At 44.5% G+C, this 15,637-nt stretch overlaps 1 protein-coding gene across 7 annotated transcripts in view; it reads left to right on the top strand.

Moving 5' to 3' along the window:
• Positions 1-14,490, top strand: part of TIPARP (TCDD inducible poly(ADP-ribose) polymerase) — a 36,596-nt gene extending 22,106 nt beyond the window's left edge. For all 7 annotated transcript variants that reach the window (XM_051626935.1, XM_051626939.1, XM_051626936.1 and 4 more), the window contains 4 exons: positions 7,765-7,933; positions 9,334-9,515; positions 12,657-12,926; positions 13,751-14,490. In XM_051626935.1, the coding sequence (XP_051482895.1) occupies positions 7,765-7,933; positions 9,334-9,515; positions 12,657-12,926; positions 13,751-14,198 (1,069 nt within the window). In that variant the 3' untranslated portion in view covers positions 14,199-14,490. The remainder of the gene's footprint in view (positions 1-7,764; positions 7,934-9,333; positions 9,516-12,656; positions 12,927-13,750) is intronic.
• Positions 14,491-15,637: the final 1,147 nt, after the last annotated feature.

Below are 15,637 nucleotides of genomic sequence, written 5' to 3'. Positions count from 1 at the left end.
TTTTTCCTTCTTGCCAGAAGAGCTCTTGGGCCAGGCTTTCATCCAGGCTCTGTATGTATCTGGACCAGTATCTCACCAGTTGTTTCAGATTTACAAACCTGCAAGTCAGGCTAGACCCTCTCCCTGTGAAAATCACAGCAGATTGCTTTTCAAGTACCACCAATTGCAAAAGCAGGAACACTTACCTTTCCAACTTTTTAGAATATAAATACAGGAAGAGCAGTAAAGCTACTACTACATTGATAGTTGCTTATTTGTTTGTTTTCCCCCTGATAATGGAGCCTTTTAAGTGTAGAGGGACATCTTCTGTAGCACCTTTCTCTTTTTGAGCCTCCAGCCTGGGTTACAGGCACAGCAGAGAGAAGCAGCCTGACATGAGGGAACAAATGAAGTCAAACATGAAACTAATTTCCTGCCCTGACACCTGCTGCTCCTCTCTTCAGTTTAAGAATGATGAGATGATGATAAAATCAAGACTGCAGGACCTTGTTTACCAGCTTGTGTTTGGGTTTTTTTTTTCCCTGGTGCAAAATATTGCTTCTGTGAGGGAAGGTTCCTGTTTTCCTTCCACACTCTTTAGAGCAATGAGTGTGGTTTGGCTGCACTTTTATTGCAGTGCTGTGAAGAGCAGTTTGAAGAACATTCCTTCAGGAATATTCTCCTGGGCCCTTCCTTGCTGTTACTTACTTGGAATGGGTATTGGTTTTGATGGGAGTCAATTTTGGCTGCTGTTGTCTTAAGATCTGATGTTCCTATTTCAGCATCTTTGCTTAAAAAGAAAGCTCTTACTAAGCAGATATACTTTACATGAAATTTGGTTTTATGCAGTGGAGTTTAAACACTTGGTCCCTCACCCAAAGCTGGACCACAGCCTGGAACTTCAAGTAACTGTTTACTTCAAGTAAGATGAAATGTTGTCACTTTTGGGTCACCGGAAGGTGTAAATGACTGATTTACATCTACAGTTGCTGAGTTCCATTTGACTAACCTTTCAGCCTTAAGTACAAAGGGTTTTCATACCTGTTTGGATCTTTCAAGCTCACTCGTTCCCCAAGGCTTTCAGTTGTTGCTATTGCAGAGAGGAACTGGTTTAGTCATAGAGAGAAAACCAACAGTTTCACCATCGAAGTGGTGTTTGATTCTCAGTCATGCTTTGTATCACAGCTGTTCTGATGGGAACAGAGTCTCATTTCCTGCACAGACCTTTGTTGATCACTGGGTTTCTTTTTTTTTTCTGAACCCTGTTTGCGGTAAGACCCTTGACACGTAACTGAACTTAGGAGAAGAGTTTGAAACCACATGCCTGCTCAGAGCACTTACAGAATGTTTCTCCTCTCACGTAGTTGTGCATATAAATCTAGCCAACATTTGTCTTACTGAATGGAAAGAGCACAGAAGATTAATGCATTTGAAGTTCTTCAGAAGAATGCAAGGAAGAGTGAGCCCTAATATCCTTATTTTAGCTGGCTACATTAATTGGGAAAAAAAGACTTCCATGTTGTGACTTGCTAGTGTTGTGACTCAGCTCAGTGTCCTGAAGAGATTGTCTTTGTGTTGATTTTTATGGTTGGGGTATGGTGAAAATGCAGCTTATCCAGGGAACCAGGTTCTGCTATTGAGAGCTTTGAACACCACCAAATTTAGGGTTGTGTGCTGTGTTCTTAAGAGTTCAATATGCTTATTCTTTCAGTGCAAATACCTCTACTGGACTACCTTATTTTATAAATAGAGACCTGTATTGGGTTAGCTGATGCAGATAAGTTCTTAAGAAATCTCCATTCCCACCTCTGTCACAGGTTCTTGTGGGACCTTGGAGAAGCTGATTTAATCTGTCTTTCCCAGGGAAAATGGAGATAGTAATTTTCTACCTCAGAAGCAAGATGAAGCAAAGTTTTGTGGTGTCTGCAGAAAGGTTTAATACATTTTTCTGTAGAGAAGAGCAGCTTTGTTTTTCTGACTGGTTTCAAGCCATGCTGAGGGCTGTTCCTGCTGTGTGATGCAGAGGCAGTGGGAGCAGCACTTTGCCCCACCAAGGTATTTGAGTACATTTCCTGCTTTCCCAAGCATCTAACGAACTGTAGCCTTCATCATCTCCTTCCTCCTCTTCTCCCAGCTGATACTTCCAGACAGAGGTTTCAAAGTCCATGAGTAACAACACTAGATTTTTTTATTTTTAACCGTGTTAGCTACAAAACTGCCCAAGAAAAGCCTGAAGTGTGAAGGACCCTGCTCGTGGAGCTCCTTTTTTGGAGACAGTGCAGAGGAAGTGCTGGGATGGGTCTGTCTCACCCCGAAACACATGAAAGGATTTTAATTGCAGGTTTGGTGTGTGTTTGTTCTGCCACTGTCATCACCATGGCCCTTGCATGTGAGCAGCTCCTGGGGACAGGCAGCCCTGCTCCCACTTCCCAGGACCTGTAGCTCTGCACAGCACAAAGCAAGGTGCTGAGGGCCTTGCTGCTTTGTCCTTGGCTTTTCCCTCTCCCTATCCATTATCCATAACCTATACATGATACACACTTTACTTTAGGTAGTGTACACTGTACCTCAGAAGTAGCAAACCATTATACTGTGTGGAGGTAAAGAGATGTTATGCTAAAGAACACATCAGACATCACCTTGAGCATCTCACATTCTCATTGTTCTGGAGCCCTAAATTTGGAGTCTTTGGCCTGTGTTCAGGCCTGGGGCAGCTGAGAGGTGCAGTTGTCACCTTTGCTTTCATCACTGGTGTCTTGAAGCTGAAGCCAGGAATGTATTCATGCAATCACTTGCTGTAATCACAGTTCATTTCTTTCATAGCTTTGCAGGATGTAAGCTGCTAATAGGCTTTTTAATGTACAGAGGAAGGGATTTAACTAAGGAGCCAGTATTAAACAACCCTGCTAAATAAGTTTTAGGATCCCAAAGCTTAAATGCCACTAAATGTTACAATGTGAAAAAGAAAATATTTCTAAATAGATAAATACTCCATTAAAGAATATAAATAAGCATTGGGGTAATAAATATTTTATGTGAATCAAGTATTTTTTGTGAAAGATTATATTTCCTTATTCCCAATGTTATAATTGGGAAAAAAAACCAACAACAAATCAGGTAGGCTTTGGGGCACATAGTGTGTTTTTTGACTGTAGTCACTTAAATAAAAGCATTTGTCTAAAATTTTCATTTGTATAAAGTGATGCAGTGGTATCCCAAATCATTTATTGTTAGGTAGAAGCCATGTGTGCAGTGTAAAAGTTTATAGTTAAAGTATGCAGAGAAAAAATAAAAGACTTGTGTAGATTTCAGGGTATTTAGATACTTTGGCCACCTAATTAAAATTAATGGGAAGTAACATTCTAAACACTTTAGCAACTTGAAAAATAACCTTTCATGTTCTGCTGTGTTACATCCTGAATCTGCTGAGCCTCTCCCTGGTCACAGCTGAGGGGAATGGACAGAGGGTGGCCGGCCAGGAAATGACTGTGTTTTCTCTTTGAGAAGTCATTAGACCTCACGGGGTTCTGAGCTGCAGCTCTGACACTCTCAGAGAACCTGTAAGTTAACCCAGGCAGGAAGTGCACGGAGCTGGAGTTCCATCTTCTAGAGGAGAGGGATGGGTTTGTGTAGGACCAGCTGGCAGCAGCGGTGGGTGCGCGGGAGCTGGCGAGCTCCGTCCTGCCCTGCTCTTGGGTCAGGGCAGGCACCGAAAGGTGGGTCACCAAGAGACACTGTGACCTCTGTGGTCAGAGGGACTGAGCAGTTCTGCTCAGGAGTGGGAAAACAAGAACACTTCATGTCCTGTGTCTTACCCAGACATTCCAGGGATGGTGACTGGCTGTTCTGGTGCTTGGTGCCTGGGTCCTTGTCTCAGGCAGTCATGAGTCGATGAGCACTGGCCACCCTGTCCTCAGCTTGCTTACAGGGGAGGGGAGTCTGACTAAGAGGCAGAAACAAGGAGCTACAAAAATGTAAAGCATCCCAAACAGCAGACAAACGTCACATTTTTCAGCACTGAGAAGGAATTTGGCACATTCTATACAGGTTTTGCAGAATAATGTCTAGCTGTCAGAGAGGCTATTTTCACTGTGTGCTGTCATTAGCTGTCAGCCTTATCTTGAACAGAATCTTATGAGGAATGTAGACACACATTTAGCTGTGCACAGATTTTGTTTGTTTAGGAAAAAAACCACCACAATTTGTCTTACTGGACTTGGCTGTGAAGCTTTGGTGGTGTTACAGCACAGCTAGAAGCAGGCATGTATGAACCCTGCCCTCCCCAGCTGCTTTGCTGCTAGAGCCTGGCTGCACACAAATCCCCTTCTTTGCAGCTGCAGTGTCAGCCTGGGTTTAGGAGTTAATCCTGAGGATCTGCTCACTCTGTAGTGCAAGCAGGAGGAAAAGCAGGCTCATACTGTGCTCGTCTTGAAAAATTATTTTCCTTCCACAGCCTCCCCTGCCCCATGTTACTTGGATTCCCCTTGCTTTGCTCCAGAGCTGTGGATGTATGTTGGAGACACTGTTTTTATACATTTAGGAACAAGCTGCCCAGAGAGGTTGTGGAGTCTCCTTTTCTGGAGACTTTCAAGACCCATCTGGATTCATTTCCAAGTGACCTGCCATGGATTCTGTGGTGTTCCTGCTCTGGCAGGGGGGTTGCACTCAGTGATCTCCAGAGGTCCTTTCCAACCCCTGCCATTCTGTGATTCTGTGGTATTAGAAACACCTAGGTCATGTATCAGAAGCCAGCCATGTTTCAAGTGTCTGTGGAATTTTTCTAGTCTTCAAAGTTTTACAGCTCCTTAACTTTTTAGGATATTGACCAGTATGTGGTTACTTTAAAAAAGAGTTCACCATGCTTGTGCATAATCTTTCTCTTCAGAGTGTATGTTGATTTTGAGATTCATTTTACTTTGCACTGCACTAGCATAGAACAACTGCAAACACTTTTTCATTTTCAGTTTGCACTATAACACATCAAACATAGAAAGTTATCATAAAAGTAAATAATCCTCTGGGTTTTACCACCTTTAATATAAGCTAATTTACTCAACAAAGAAAAGTTTTTTCTATTTCTTGGCACTTTCTTGGAGGTCACAGATCTTTGGAGTAGGGAGAACCATGTTAGGGTATCTGACTTGAAAAGAGATCGAAGTGAGGATGAGTGCTTGAATGGTGAGGGTTTGTATTGTGGGATGTCTTTGGGGGTACTTGTTTCATACAATATACAGCACAGTCTTTGGGAGTCTTCTTTCAGGGCTTGGATTTGTAGATTCAACATAACCCCAAATCAGTGTGTCCATCTCCTCAGGATAATCTCCAGAGGGTCATATAAACAATATCAATTGCTAAAGGCACTTTCCTCAAAAATGAGAGTTTTCTCAGGCACTGAAATTGAGAATTGTAAGACTACATTTTTATAAGAAAAAGCAAATGTCCCTAAAGCAGCATGAAAAAGATACTAATGAAGAAATTCACTCAAAACACCAAGCTTGTGGTGCTGCCTGCAAAGACTATAACTAATAACACAGCTTGGTATTGCAGAGGGATGATTTCCTCATGATTTCACACATTGTTTTTGAATAAAGCAGATTGTGGCTTGTTATGGAACAAAATGACCACATACCAGGAAGGTGGGGTGATCCGTGACTAGTTCTTTCACTCCAGAAAGTGTGTGTGGGTTTTTTTTAAGCTCTGCATTTACTTTTAGTCCCTTCCTCCTGATCATTTCTTCTGCTTGGTGCCTTTTCCTCCTGCCTCCATCCGTCCCATATCCCTTGTCCCCCACGTGTGTCTTGATGTGCTGTTATGATGGAGTCTCGTGGGCCCCAGGGCACTGGCCACTGCTGCTGTGGGATGGGAATGACAGTTCCCATTGCAAACATCTCATGGTGGGATGCAGCTCAGATGGGAGGACAGGGGTTATTAGATGATACCTCCTACACAGAAGAGCTGGTTTGCTCCTCTACTGATGATTTTCTGTTGACGCACGTAGGGAACACGCTGTTAACCGTCCTACAGACTGGGTGGTGATAGTGTTGTCTTGACAAAATTTTCATCTTCATTAATGTGGTTCTATGACAGTTTTTAGAGAACTGTGTGCAGGGAACTGGCAAGATGTTCCTGCTGGGTACCGAGCTCCTGGTGTCAGGGGGAAGAAAGCTGGCCAGAACTGTTTCTGCTGCGGGATGGTCACCAAAATGAGTCAGACAAAACCCGTGCTCATCAGGACTTGGTGTGGAGGTGCTGGGGGAGTTGCAAAAAGAATTATCTTTGTGTCCAAAGGATTTTAAAAGTAGCTCGTGGAATTGCATTTTTAAGACATTTGATGTGACTTTTGGGACTATTCTTTATCTTTGCTTTAAGTCTCTGTGAGTGCTTACTGAAAGCAAAGAGAGAAATCTAGGTTTATTTGAAGCATTAAAACTCTGCTTAGCACTTCCCAGACCCAAAGGCAGTTAAGTGGTGATGATAAACACCAAGAACAGCTTCACCCCTGTGCCTCCTGTGGAGAAATGAAGGATCATTCCAGCTGATCATAATTTTTTAAAGTGGGAACTCTTCAGTAGTTGTCTGTGAAAGCAGTATAATAAAACTCTTCAGCAGCTGTACCAGTAAGACTGTGAAATTGGCTGCAGTTTTGCCAGCTTTCCCAAGCAAATCTGTGTGCACAAACTCATGGAGATGGTTAGAATATCTCTCACTTGATGAGGTGAATTTCAAACACACTACTTTGATGTTGATGGTCTTCATGTGCCCAGGTTTTAAAAATGAATGGTAGATTTCAAGTATCAGCTTGATTTATGCTTACTGTTAACAATTCAAAGGAAATATTTTTATATACTCTCAAAAGCTGCATTTCCAGTTGCCAACAATTAGTAACTGCTGACAACTTGTGAAGAGATTATAAAAGTAGAAAACTCATTCTATAAACAGCATTATTACAGAAATCTGTTAGTCTCAGTTCTCAGTAAGTTACTTTTGTAGGGAATGAGTATTGCTGTCATGTCTTTCAGTTTCTATAAATTTCTGAAGTTCTTGATTGCTAATAAAGCAGCAATTGTCTAATGATCAGCAGAGCTTTGGCTCTCTGTGCTTCACCTGAGAGTCTGTCTCTTAGCACTGGCTAATGAAACAGCCTTAGAAACTACTGAGGCATTCCACAGCACCATGGAACATAACTTTATGAAGTGGAGAGGAGAGATGCACTTTTATTTTCTCTTTTGATAAAGCAGATGCTCTGACTCTTGGTCCATTAGCCCCGTTAGCTCCTTTGGAAAGCTCCCTCGCTTTATGTGGAGCTCCATCTTAGCATTGGTCTTTGTAGCAGCAATATAGCTACCTGGAAAAAGGCAGTATTTATTCCTCAGTGCAGGCTGCAGACTGGTGAAATCATGGTTCTTTTTGTATTCTGCTAGTTCTCTGCTGCTGCACGGGATGAAAGATCCCCGAGCTCTCCCAGTGGGCTGGCAGCAGATGCTCTTCATCTGGAGCCGTTTACATTTTCTTTTCTTCCCTGAAGCACCAACTTTCACAAGAATAACCTTTTGAACAGTATGTGGCTGCTTCATCAAATACAGTTTTGTGATGTATTTACTTAGTATGCTCAGAATGTCAGGATATGTGTGTTGATTTTTGTCCCATTCATGCATGCTGAATAAACACCACTGGAGTAGGAAGACTGCTGGGTTGTGACTGCCAGCCACAGTTCTGACTGTCTGCTTTGTTATCCTTAATGGATTACAAAAGGTGAGAATTCTTTGTTTCTCTTGTTCTTTCCAGGGGACATGAGTTTTGGGTGGATTTGAATGTTATGAAACTGTATGAAACTGTTGAGTTTGACCAAATGCGGCGGCTCTCCACACCTTCCTGCCCCAGCTCCAGCTCCAGCTACTACACGGTCTGGAAATACTTCTGCAGGGACCACTTTGGCTGGAGAGAATACTCTGAGGTATTGAACATGTTCCAGAATCCTGCTTTTGGGTTGCAATGCAAAATTCCATGTACAATATATACTATAAACTAGATGTACATCTTGACACTGTTTCCTCTTCAAACATTCAGGGAAGTTAATTATCGTTATTGTTGAGGAAGATAATCAAGAAGGTCAGTGCTGAACTGAAAAAGCAAAAAAAAGAACTTTGCTCTGATGCACCTTGGATTATCCCTGGAAACAACAGAGAGACAGAGGCTGACTGAATTGTCAAATTGGAGAGCAAACTGGCCTGTGTCAGTACCAAGAAAGTCCTTTCTAATCCCTAGGAATCTGTCTTTAAGGCAGCTTTCTGCAGCCTTCTTAGCACCACTGCCACTGAGCTTTGCAGTTGGAATTTATTTCCCTGTCCCCAAAGGCTCCTCAGCACAGGCTGTGGGTCACTGCTCCAGCCCTTCACTGGCTCATGGTCCCACAGCAGCCAGCCCTGCTCCTCATTTCCTCAGTGTCTCTGTTAAATCTGCTCACCTGTGGTTTACGCACAGCCATTGTTGCCCTTTGGTCTTTAACAGCCACAATTTTTCCTCGTCAGCTCTTTAACCCCAACACAGAAGTCACATCCACTGTCAAACAGCATTGTGCTGGACCAAACCAAACCCAGAGTACTTCCATCAAGTAAGCTCTCCAGGAAGCCTCAGAAATACCTGTGGGAGTTAAGAGCTCCTTTTGGCTGACCAGAGCTATATATAATGTTTTGAATAAAACCTCATCAGTGTCTTACAATTTTGGTGGTACCAGAAGTACCTCCACCAGTGTGAAATAGGTCACATTCATCTTTTTCATGTGTCACACTGACTTTGTAAGTGTGGTTGGAAGCTTGAGGCAGAGCACTTAGTACAGTTTGGGCCTTTGCAAATGGAAAAAAACAATACGCAGGAACTGGAGAGAGTCTGGAAGAAAGCACCACAAATAACAAGAAGTTGAGGGTGTTTCACCTGCAAGGAAAAGTTAAAAGAACTGGGTTTCTCTGACATAGAAAAGGAAACAAAATTATGGGAGTGTATTAATATATAAAAGATTGTTCTGTAGCAGAGTTCTGCTTTGAACATTCAGCGAGCAAAGACAAAAAGTGGCAAGGGAGTTTTAGTTAGGTTTTAGTTAGCTCTTGGGAACAGCATTTGACGTGGAACAATTTGATAGCACTGACACCAGTTCTGCAGGAGAGCTGCAGGTCCTGCCTTGGTGGCAGATCTTACAGGTAATAGAACGTCCTCAGGGGCTACATGTACTAGTGCCTCAGAGCAGGGGACAGGGAGGAGAGGGCAGGGAGTACAAAGAGGTCTCTGACAGAAATGCTAATATTTGAACATATAATTCATCATGTGTATGTTTTTGTTGTCTCCATTTTCTTGGAACAGCCAGTTGTAAGGCTGATAGAGGAAGCCAGCTGCCGGGGGCTGAAAGAGGTGCGGTTTGTTACCTGGCATAATCAGTATATCTTGAACATCAAAGATGGATTCCAGCAAAATGCATGTTTCAGAAGAGAAATCAAGAGGAGGCCCCTCCTGCGCTCCTGCGTGGTGCTGATGCCGTTCTTACAGTAGGTATCCCAGCAAAGGGGAAACCTGGCCCTTGTTCTCCGTGTTGGTCTGTCCGTGAGAATTGTGGTCCTTGAGAGGTGGCGAGGAAATGGGCACCACTGGGTAGAAAAATCAGAAGCAATAATAAAAAATCTGAGTGATGGTGGCAGCTCTTGCCTGTCATTTTTCAAGATAAATGTTATCTGAGGAGCTCCTTTTCTGGAAGGCTCTGAGGGATCTTAAAGGTTATCATGTACCTCCTGGACCTCAGAACATCGGAGCGCAGATGTACTTCAGGTCTGCCAAAGTGTTGTCCAGCTTTCAGCATCTCACCAGCTGTAGTGATTGCCAGGCTATCAGCTCGAGCTCCCATAAGCAGGAACATTCAAAACCACCCGATACTTCCCGAGCACAGTGACAGCATGCCTTGCTTCTGTGGTCACCTCAGCTGGGGGGGACACGCTTGCCCACCAAAGGCAGCGTCAGGAAAGTGTTGCTCTCTGGTCACTTTTGATTACAACCCATAAAAGTGCCATTTCTGTGATCTCAGCAGCACAGCTGGAAATATTCCTGTCAAGAGTTGAGGACTTGGGAACACACTGTCCTGTTAGCAGAGGGGAGGAGGTCATTAGCCTGCCGGGCAGCTGGGATGCTGGGCCACTCCGAGGCCCCGAGCGCTCCGAGCGTCCCACGCTGCGCGGGGCCTGGTCAGAGCCCCAGGGCACCTGGCGCCAGAAACACCCTCAGAAGGGTTCACAGGAAGGAAACCCTGAATTATTAGAGAGATACTGGCAGGATGTGGGTAAAAAGAGCAAGCCTGGACTTTGTGGTTACAGCAATTCTGGTTCTCGTCTTCCTGAAAACCAAGGATTTCAGGTGTTCTCCTGCAGTTTTGCTACCAGTGGCTGTTTTACTACAGTCTACATCTGTAAGTTTGAGATAGGCTAGAATGAAGCAATTTGCTGGACTCTTGAGGGTTCATGAGGGCTGGACTGTAACTGTTCGTGCCAGCTACCAAATATGTAAACTAAGCTCTGAAATTTCAGTTGTTCTGCAGTAAGCCAAATTCTTACTTTCTTTGCCTAAAGCCCTTGTAATTCTTACTTTAAAATCTACCAATTTATAGCAGGGAGCAAAGGAGTATTTTAAATATTTACAGGAGCTCTGCTTCAGAAGGCAGTATTTGCCTCCACCTACCACATTATGCTGAGATTTCTTTATTTCCCTCCCCTCCCACCTGCTTATAAAATTCTTACACAATTGGGAAAGAATTCTTGAATAGAAACTGTGGCAAGTGGGTGACAGTGGTTGACAAATGCTGAATTTCTAATGGCTTCCCTTGCATAATAAATGCTTACAAATAATTTATACTGGTCGGAAGAAGTGAGCAAAGTACCCCAGAAGTTTGCAGTATTTTTATTGTGTTTGATGTCTTACTCTTTAATTCATAACTTACTGTTTATTTGTGCTTGGTCTTCTAGTCCAAGTCAAGTGGGAGTGAATGAGGTTCTACAATAATATTTTTTACCCGTTGACTTTAGGAGGGCAAAAAATAATGATAAATGCTCACTGCAGGCTGCTATTTTAGTAATAATTCTTAGAGAAATCCATCTTCTGGGTTTTCTGTTGAACTGTTCAACAGTGAGAAGAATGTTGAGTCAAATCCATGCAAATAAAGTGGGGTCTCTTTTTAGCTTTGAACAGCAAGTGAAAGCCACGTGGACACTTCTTTGAAGAGCATGTCTGCTCTGAGATGTGAGTGCTGGTGCAGTTTCTGGCTCTCTGATCCAAAGCAAATCTGTCCGCTTAAAAATAGACTTTTCCCCCAACTTTTTTTCTAGATCTGAGCAGTTCAACCTGCAAACACAAAAGGATATTAAATTACTTTGGGGTCACACAAAAAATCACACAGGGTTCTTTCAGGCTCATGTATCACTAGCATGAAATACTAGTGATAATTGAATTAATGTATAACAGAAATAAAGTCTGCCTGCTTCTGGGGGCTCCGCACCCATTTGCACTCCTTGCTGCTCAGTCCTGGAGTTAGCAGCAGCTTTGCTGTGAAAATACTTTGGTAAATACTAACAATACTAATAATTTGGTAAATACTAAAATACCAATCTGAGATAGTTCCATGTAGAGTTGCCACTGCAGGGGGGTCAGGACCTGCAGCCCAGAGCCTGAACCCGCAGGCTCTGCGTGGTCAGGGTATTTTCACTGACGTAAGAGGGAGAACTCCACTCAGGCAGGATTATTCTCTTGAGTGTGGCTTGCTTGGTCAGATTATGAGCAAGTGAACATAAGCCACCAGTGCAACACTTCTTTATCTAAATTTATCACCTCCAGCAGTGTAAAAAAACTCCATGGAGGTGCAGGTATTTATGAAGTCTTGCCATGCCACGGTTGGTTTCCTTAGCTGGATTTTGCTGGCTGTTCTTTTCCAGGCATTGCTGCCGTTTTCCTGCCAGGGCCATTCCAGGCAGCAGCTCCTCTCCTTCACCTCTTCCCCACTCAGCTGCTTTCCCACCAGGAGGGGCTGAGCTGTCCCAGGAAAATAAGCAACTAAAAATGCAAATCTATATCTGGGCAAATGTCTGTCCGAGCTTTCCTTAGCAGGGTGCTGTGTGGGACTGAGAGCCCAGCATCTCCTCCTCTGTCAAATGCAGGGACATATCAACAGGTTTTGCCAATGAAATGTTATTAGCTGAGTTATTTGTTAGTCCTGCTGGACAAGAAAGTTCATGTGCCTACTCCTGTATTCTAAGGAAATAAGGTCAAATGTCACCACATTACTTGTTCTCTGTGTTAATCTCACTAAGAGGTTACAGTGACACACCAGACTAGTGTATTTGGTGGCCTTCTGCCTGTCTGTAGCTTATAACCCCAGCCCAGAGTGTGAGCAATGACAACAGCAGGCTTTCAGACACCACTGAGCAGAGGAGCTCCTGCTGTGGAGCAGTGTCCCGGGAAGTCCAAACGGAGGGAGGAGTTACTGCAGAGCAGCTGGCGTGAATCTTTTCAACAGACATTAAAGATACACAAGTGTTCCGGAGCTAAGGAGGGGCAATTGCTTAAAATCTGTTGATGAGGAGATAAAAGTGGCTGGCAGCTCTTCTGTGTGTGAGTGTTCAAGCACAACCTTTTTCTCCTTCCCCAACCAGGACCTTGGGTGGCAACTCGCCCGCGCCCTCCGCTGAGCCGGCTTCTGCACGTGTCTTATCTCCTGCTGCTGTCACCTCCCCAAACTTCTATCCTGAGACGTGGATTAGTATGGATCCATCTCAGGACTTCATCCAAGTGCCTGTTCTGAAGGAAGATAAAAGCTATAGAACCATTTATAACCTGTTCCACAAGACTGTGCCAGAGACCAAATACAGGATTTTGAAAATTCTCCGAGTGCAGAATCAGTTTCTTTGGGAGAAATATAAAAGGTAAGGGAATGCAGGTACCAGTCTTTTACAGTAGTGGAAAAATACCTTAAAATATTTAATTTGGGCTGCAAAATAAACACTGACCATTAAGTAGAATCCAGATTTTCTGAAGAAAAGGAGCCTCTTCAGTTGAAGAACTTTATCTGAAAAATATCTTACCCTGGTGTGTCCTTGTCAGAGGTGACCCAGGGCCCTGCAGAGACGAGCTGCTGTGTCAGTCAGTCCCACTCAAACCAAAGGTGCTGTGTCTGAAGTTTCCTCCCATTGACCACTACCCATAGGGAACTGGGTTTGTGGATCCTCTCTCCCTTCTCAAGAAATGCCGAATCTTGGGAGAGCTTGAGGGATGGGCTGTGTGAGCAGAGACTGACTTTCTCACCATATTCATGCTGGTCTAGACCATCTCCACCCACCACTGTCTCACTGTCTCTCTCCATGGCTTCTTCTGAGGCTGGAGTGGGATTTTGTTTTTGCACAGCCTTTGTTTTTGCTCCGAGGAAGATTTCCTTCCTCATCCAAGGTGAAATACAAAGGTAAGCAGGCACTTCTCAAGCTGCTTTGCCTTTGCTGCTGTGTGGGTGAGGGAGCTCTGCTGCCAGCAGGATCAGCTCGGGACCTTTCAAAAATACTCCATTCACACAAAAGCTTTTGCTTGCAAGCAGAAGACCCACTCCACTGTCTGTACAGAAATGTTGTCGTCTCTGCTCTTACAGCTCTGCTGTTCCAGAGGGTAACCCCTGGTATTTAAGAGCTGTAGTGAAACCTGCTTTTCCCTTGCAGACCTGCAGTGAATACTCATCTTCACTTTCCATTTTCTATTCCAGGAAAAAGGAATATATGTCCAAAAAAATGTCTGGGCTTGACAGGATAATGAACGAAAGGCATTTGTTCCACGGCACCTCCCAGGACGTGGTGGATGGAATCTGCAAGCACAACTTCGACCCCCGGGTCTGTGGGAAACACGCCACCATGTTTGGACAGGGCAGTTACTTTGCCAGAAAAGCAAGTTATTCCCACAACTTTTCCAAAAGGTCACCCAGGGGAGTTCATTACATGTTCCTGGCAAAAGTCCTGACGGGCCGGTACACGGTGGGGAACCACACCATGAGGAGACCCCCCCCTGTCAACCCCGGCAGCATCACCAGCGACCTCTATGACTCCTGTGTGGACAATTACTTCGAGCCTCAGATTTTTGTCATTTTCAATGATGATCAGAGTTACCCCTATTTTATCATCCAGTATGAAGAAGTTAGCAACACCGTCTCCATTTGAAAACTCCTGCTGCTAAATTACTCCTTTGAATAAACTCTCTGGCCTGGCATTGCTAGCAGGTTTTGGGGGAAAAAAATAAAAGTGGACGTTGCAGAACTGATGAAATTACTTGCTTGAAAGGAACTAAATCTCAAAGTATAGGAAAGAAGATCTGAAGTGACCAATTGTGCACTTGCTGTTTGATTATGTCTGTGCAAATTGTAAATATTTTTCCATTGTTTATAGTTGAAAATCTGTGCCTTTTGTTATAAAACACTGTTTATTTATGGTAGTAAATATTCATGTTTAAAAACATGTGTGTGTGTATCATTTCAGTTGCGTTCTGTGCGTATCAGAAGGGCTAGAAGGTGGCTGATCTGGAAACCTTCAGGATGGCCATTCCTAAGTAATCAGAACCAGGTGATTTTCACCCCAAGTGCATTAAAGAACAGATTCTCCCAGCCACGTGTTGCTGTTAGTATTTTTCAGAAGAGATTACAAAGATCCTGCTCCTCCTTGGGCTTATTAAACAGGCCGATGCAAACAATACAACAGTAAATAACAAGTAAGCCCATTCCAACCCTCAGCACAGTCTCCTGGAGTCACCTCTGAAGCCCCCTGGCTCAGCAGAGCCCACACCACATGCTCAGGAGGCACTGGATCACTCCACCAAAGTCACTAGAGGTTTGTCACAGGCACACCTGGGGCCCTGCTGCCCTGCCACAGTGCTGCAGAATTGCGGTGCTATGGCAGCTCCTGGCCAAGCAAGATCAACCACGATCCCTTCCAGCAGGTCCCCTCAAGCTGCCAGGGCCAGGTGGAGCCCAGGTGCCCTGTCCTCCTTAGGGTCTTCACCAAGAGTTGGGCAACTCCTTAGAAAAGCTGCACTGGCTTTACTAGCACCAGGGTGGCCTGGCAGTGCTGGCCTGATGACCAGGATGGTGGGGTGGCCCTGGTGCCACTGCCAGCCCCTGGAGCAGCTGGGGAGTCTCTGGGATAGGGAGGGGCCTTCAGCCTTGGTGCTCTGCAGCTCAGCAGCAAACCTTCTTCAGCTGAGCCTGAAGCTCTGGGATAACCTGCTGGGTCCCCACTTTCTGGAGCCTAATACAGAGGTGTTTTGCCATGGCAGGGAATGATTTACTCCGCCCACCAGCACTCCTGCTTGGTGCTGTCCTACCCAGTCCTTCCTCATGACCTGTGGTAGATCAAACCAGCTGGTAGGTGGGAAGAGGGGGAAGATCCAAGCAGCTGGTTCCAGTTAACTCTCAATCCCTTCTGAGGCTCCAGGCAGCACAGGGGAGAGCTTAAATTTGAGGGAGTTTGCCCTGGAGGAGGAGATGGTGGGATGGGAGTGACTGGGTGTGATGTGCAGCACAGAGGAGCTGGTCTTGGCTGTGGAAATGACTTCAAAAAGGTAAGGTAGTTTGTGAAGGAAGGGATGGTGGGTGGTGACGAAGCTG

The sequence above is a fragment of the Apus apus genome, chromosome 8 (genome assembly GCF_020740795.1).
Source record: "Apus apus isolate bApuApu2 chromosome 8, bApuApu2.pri.cur, whole genome shotgun sequence".
Taxonomy (NCBI): Eukaryota; Metazoa; Chordata; class Aves; order Apodiformes; family Apodidae; genus Apus; species Apus apus.
The sequence above is the reverse complement of the archived record's forward strand: the minus strand, read 5'-3'. Positions and strand labels throughout refer to the sequence as shown.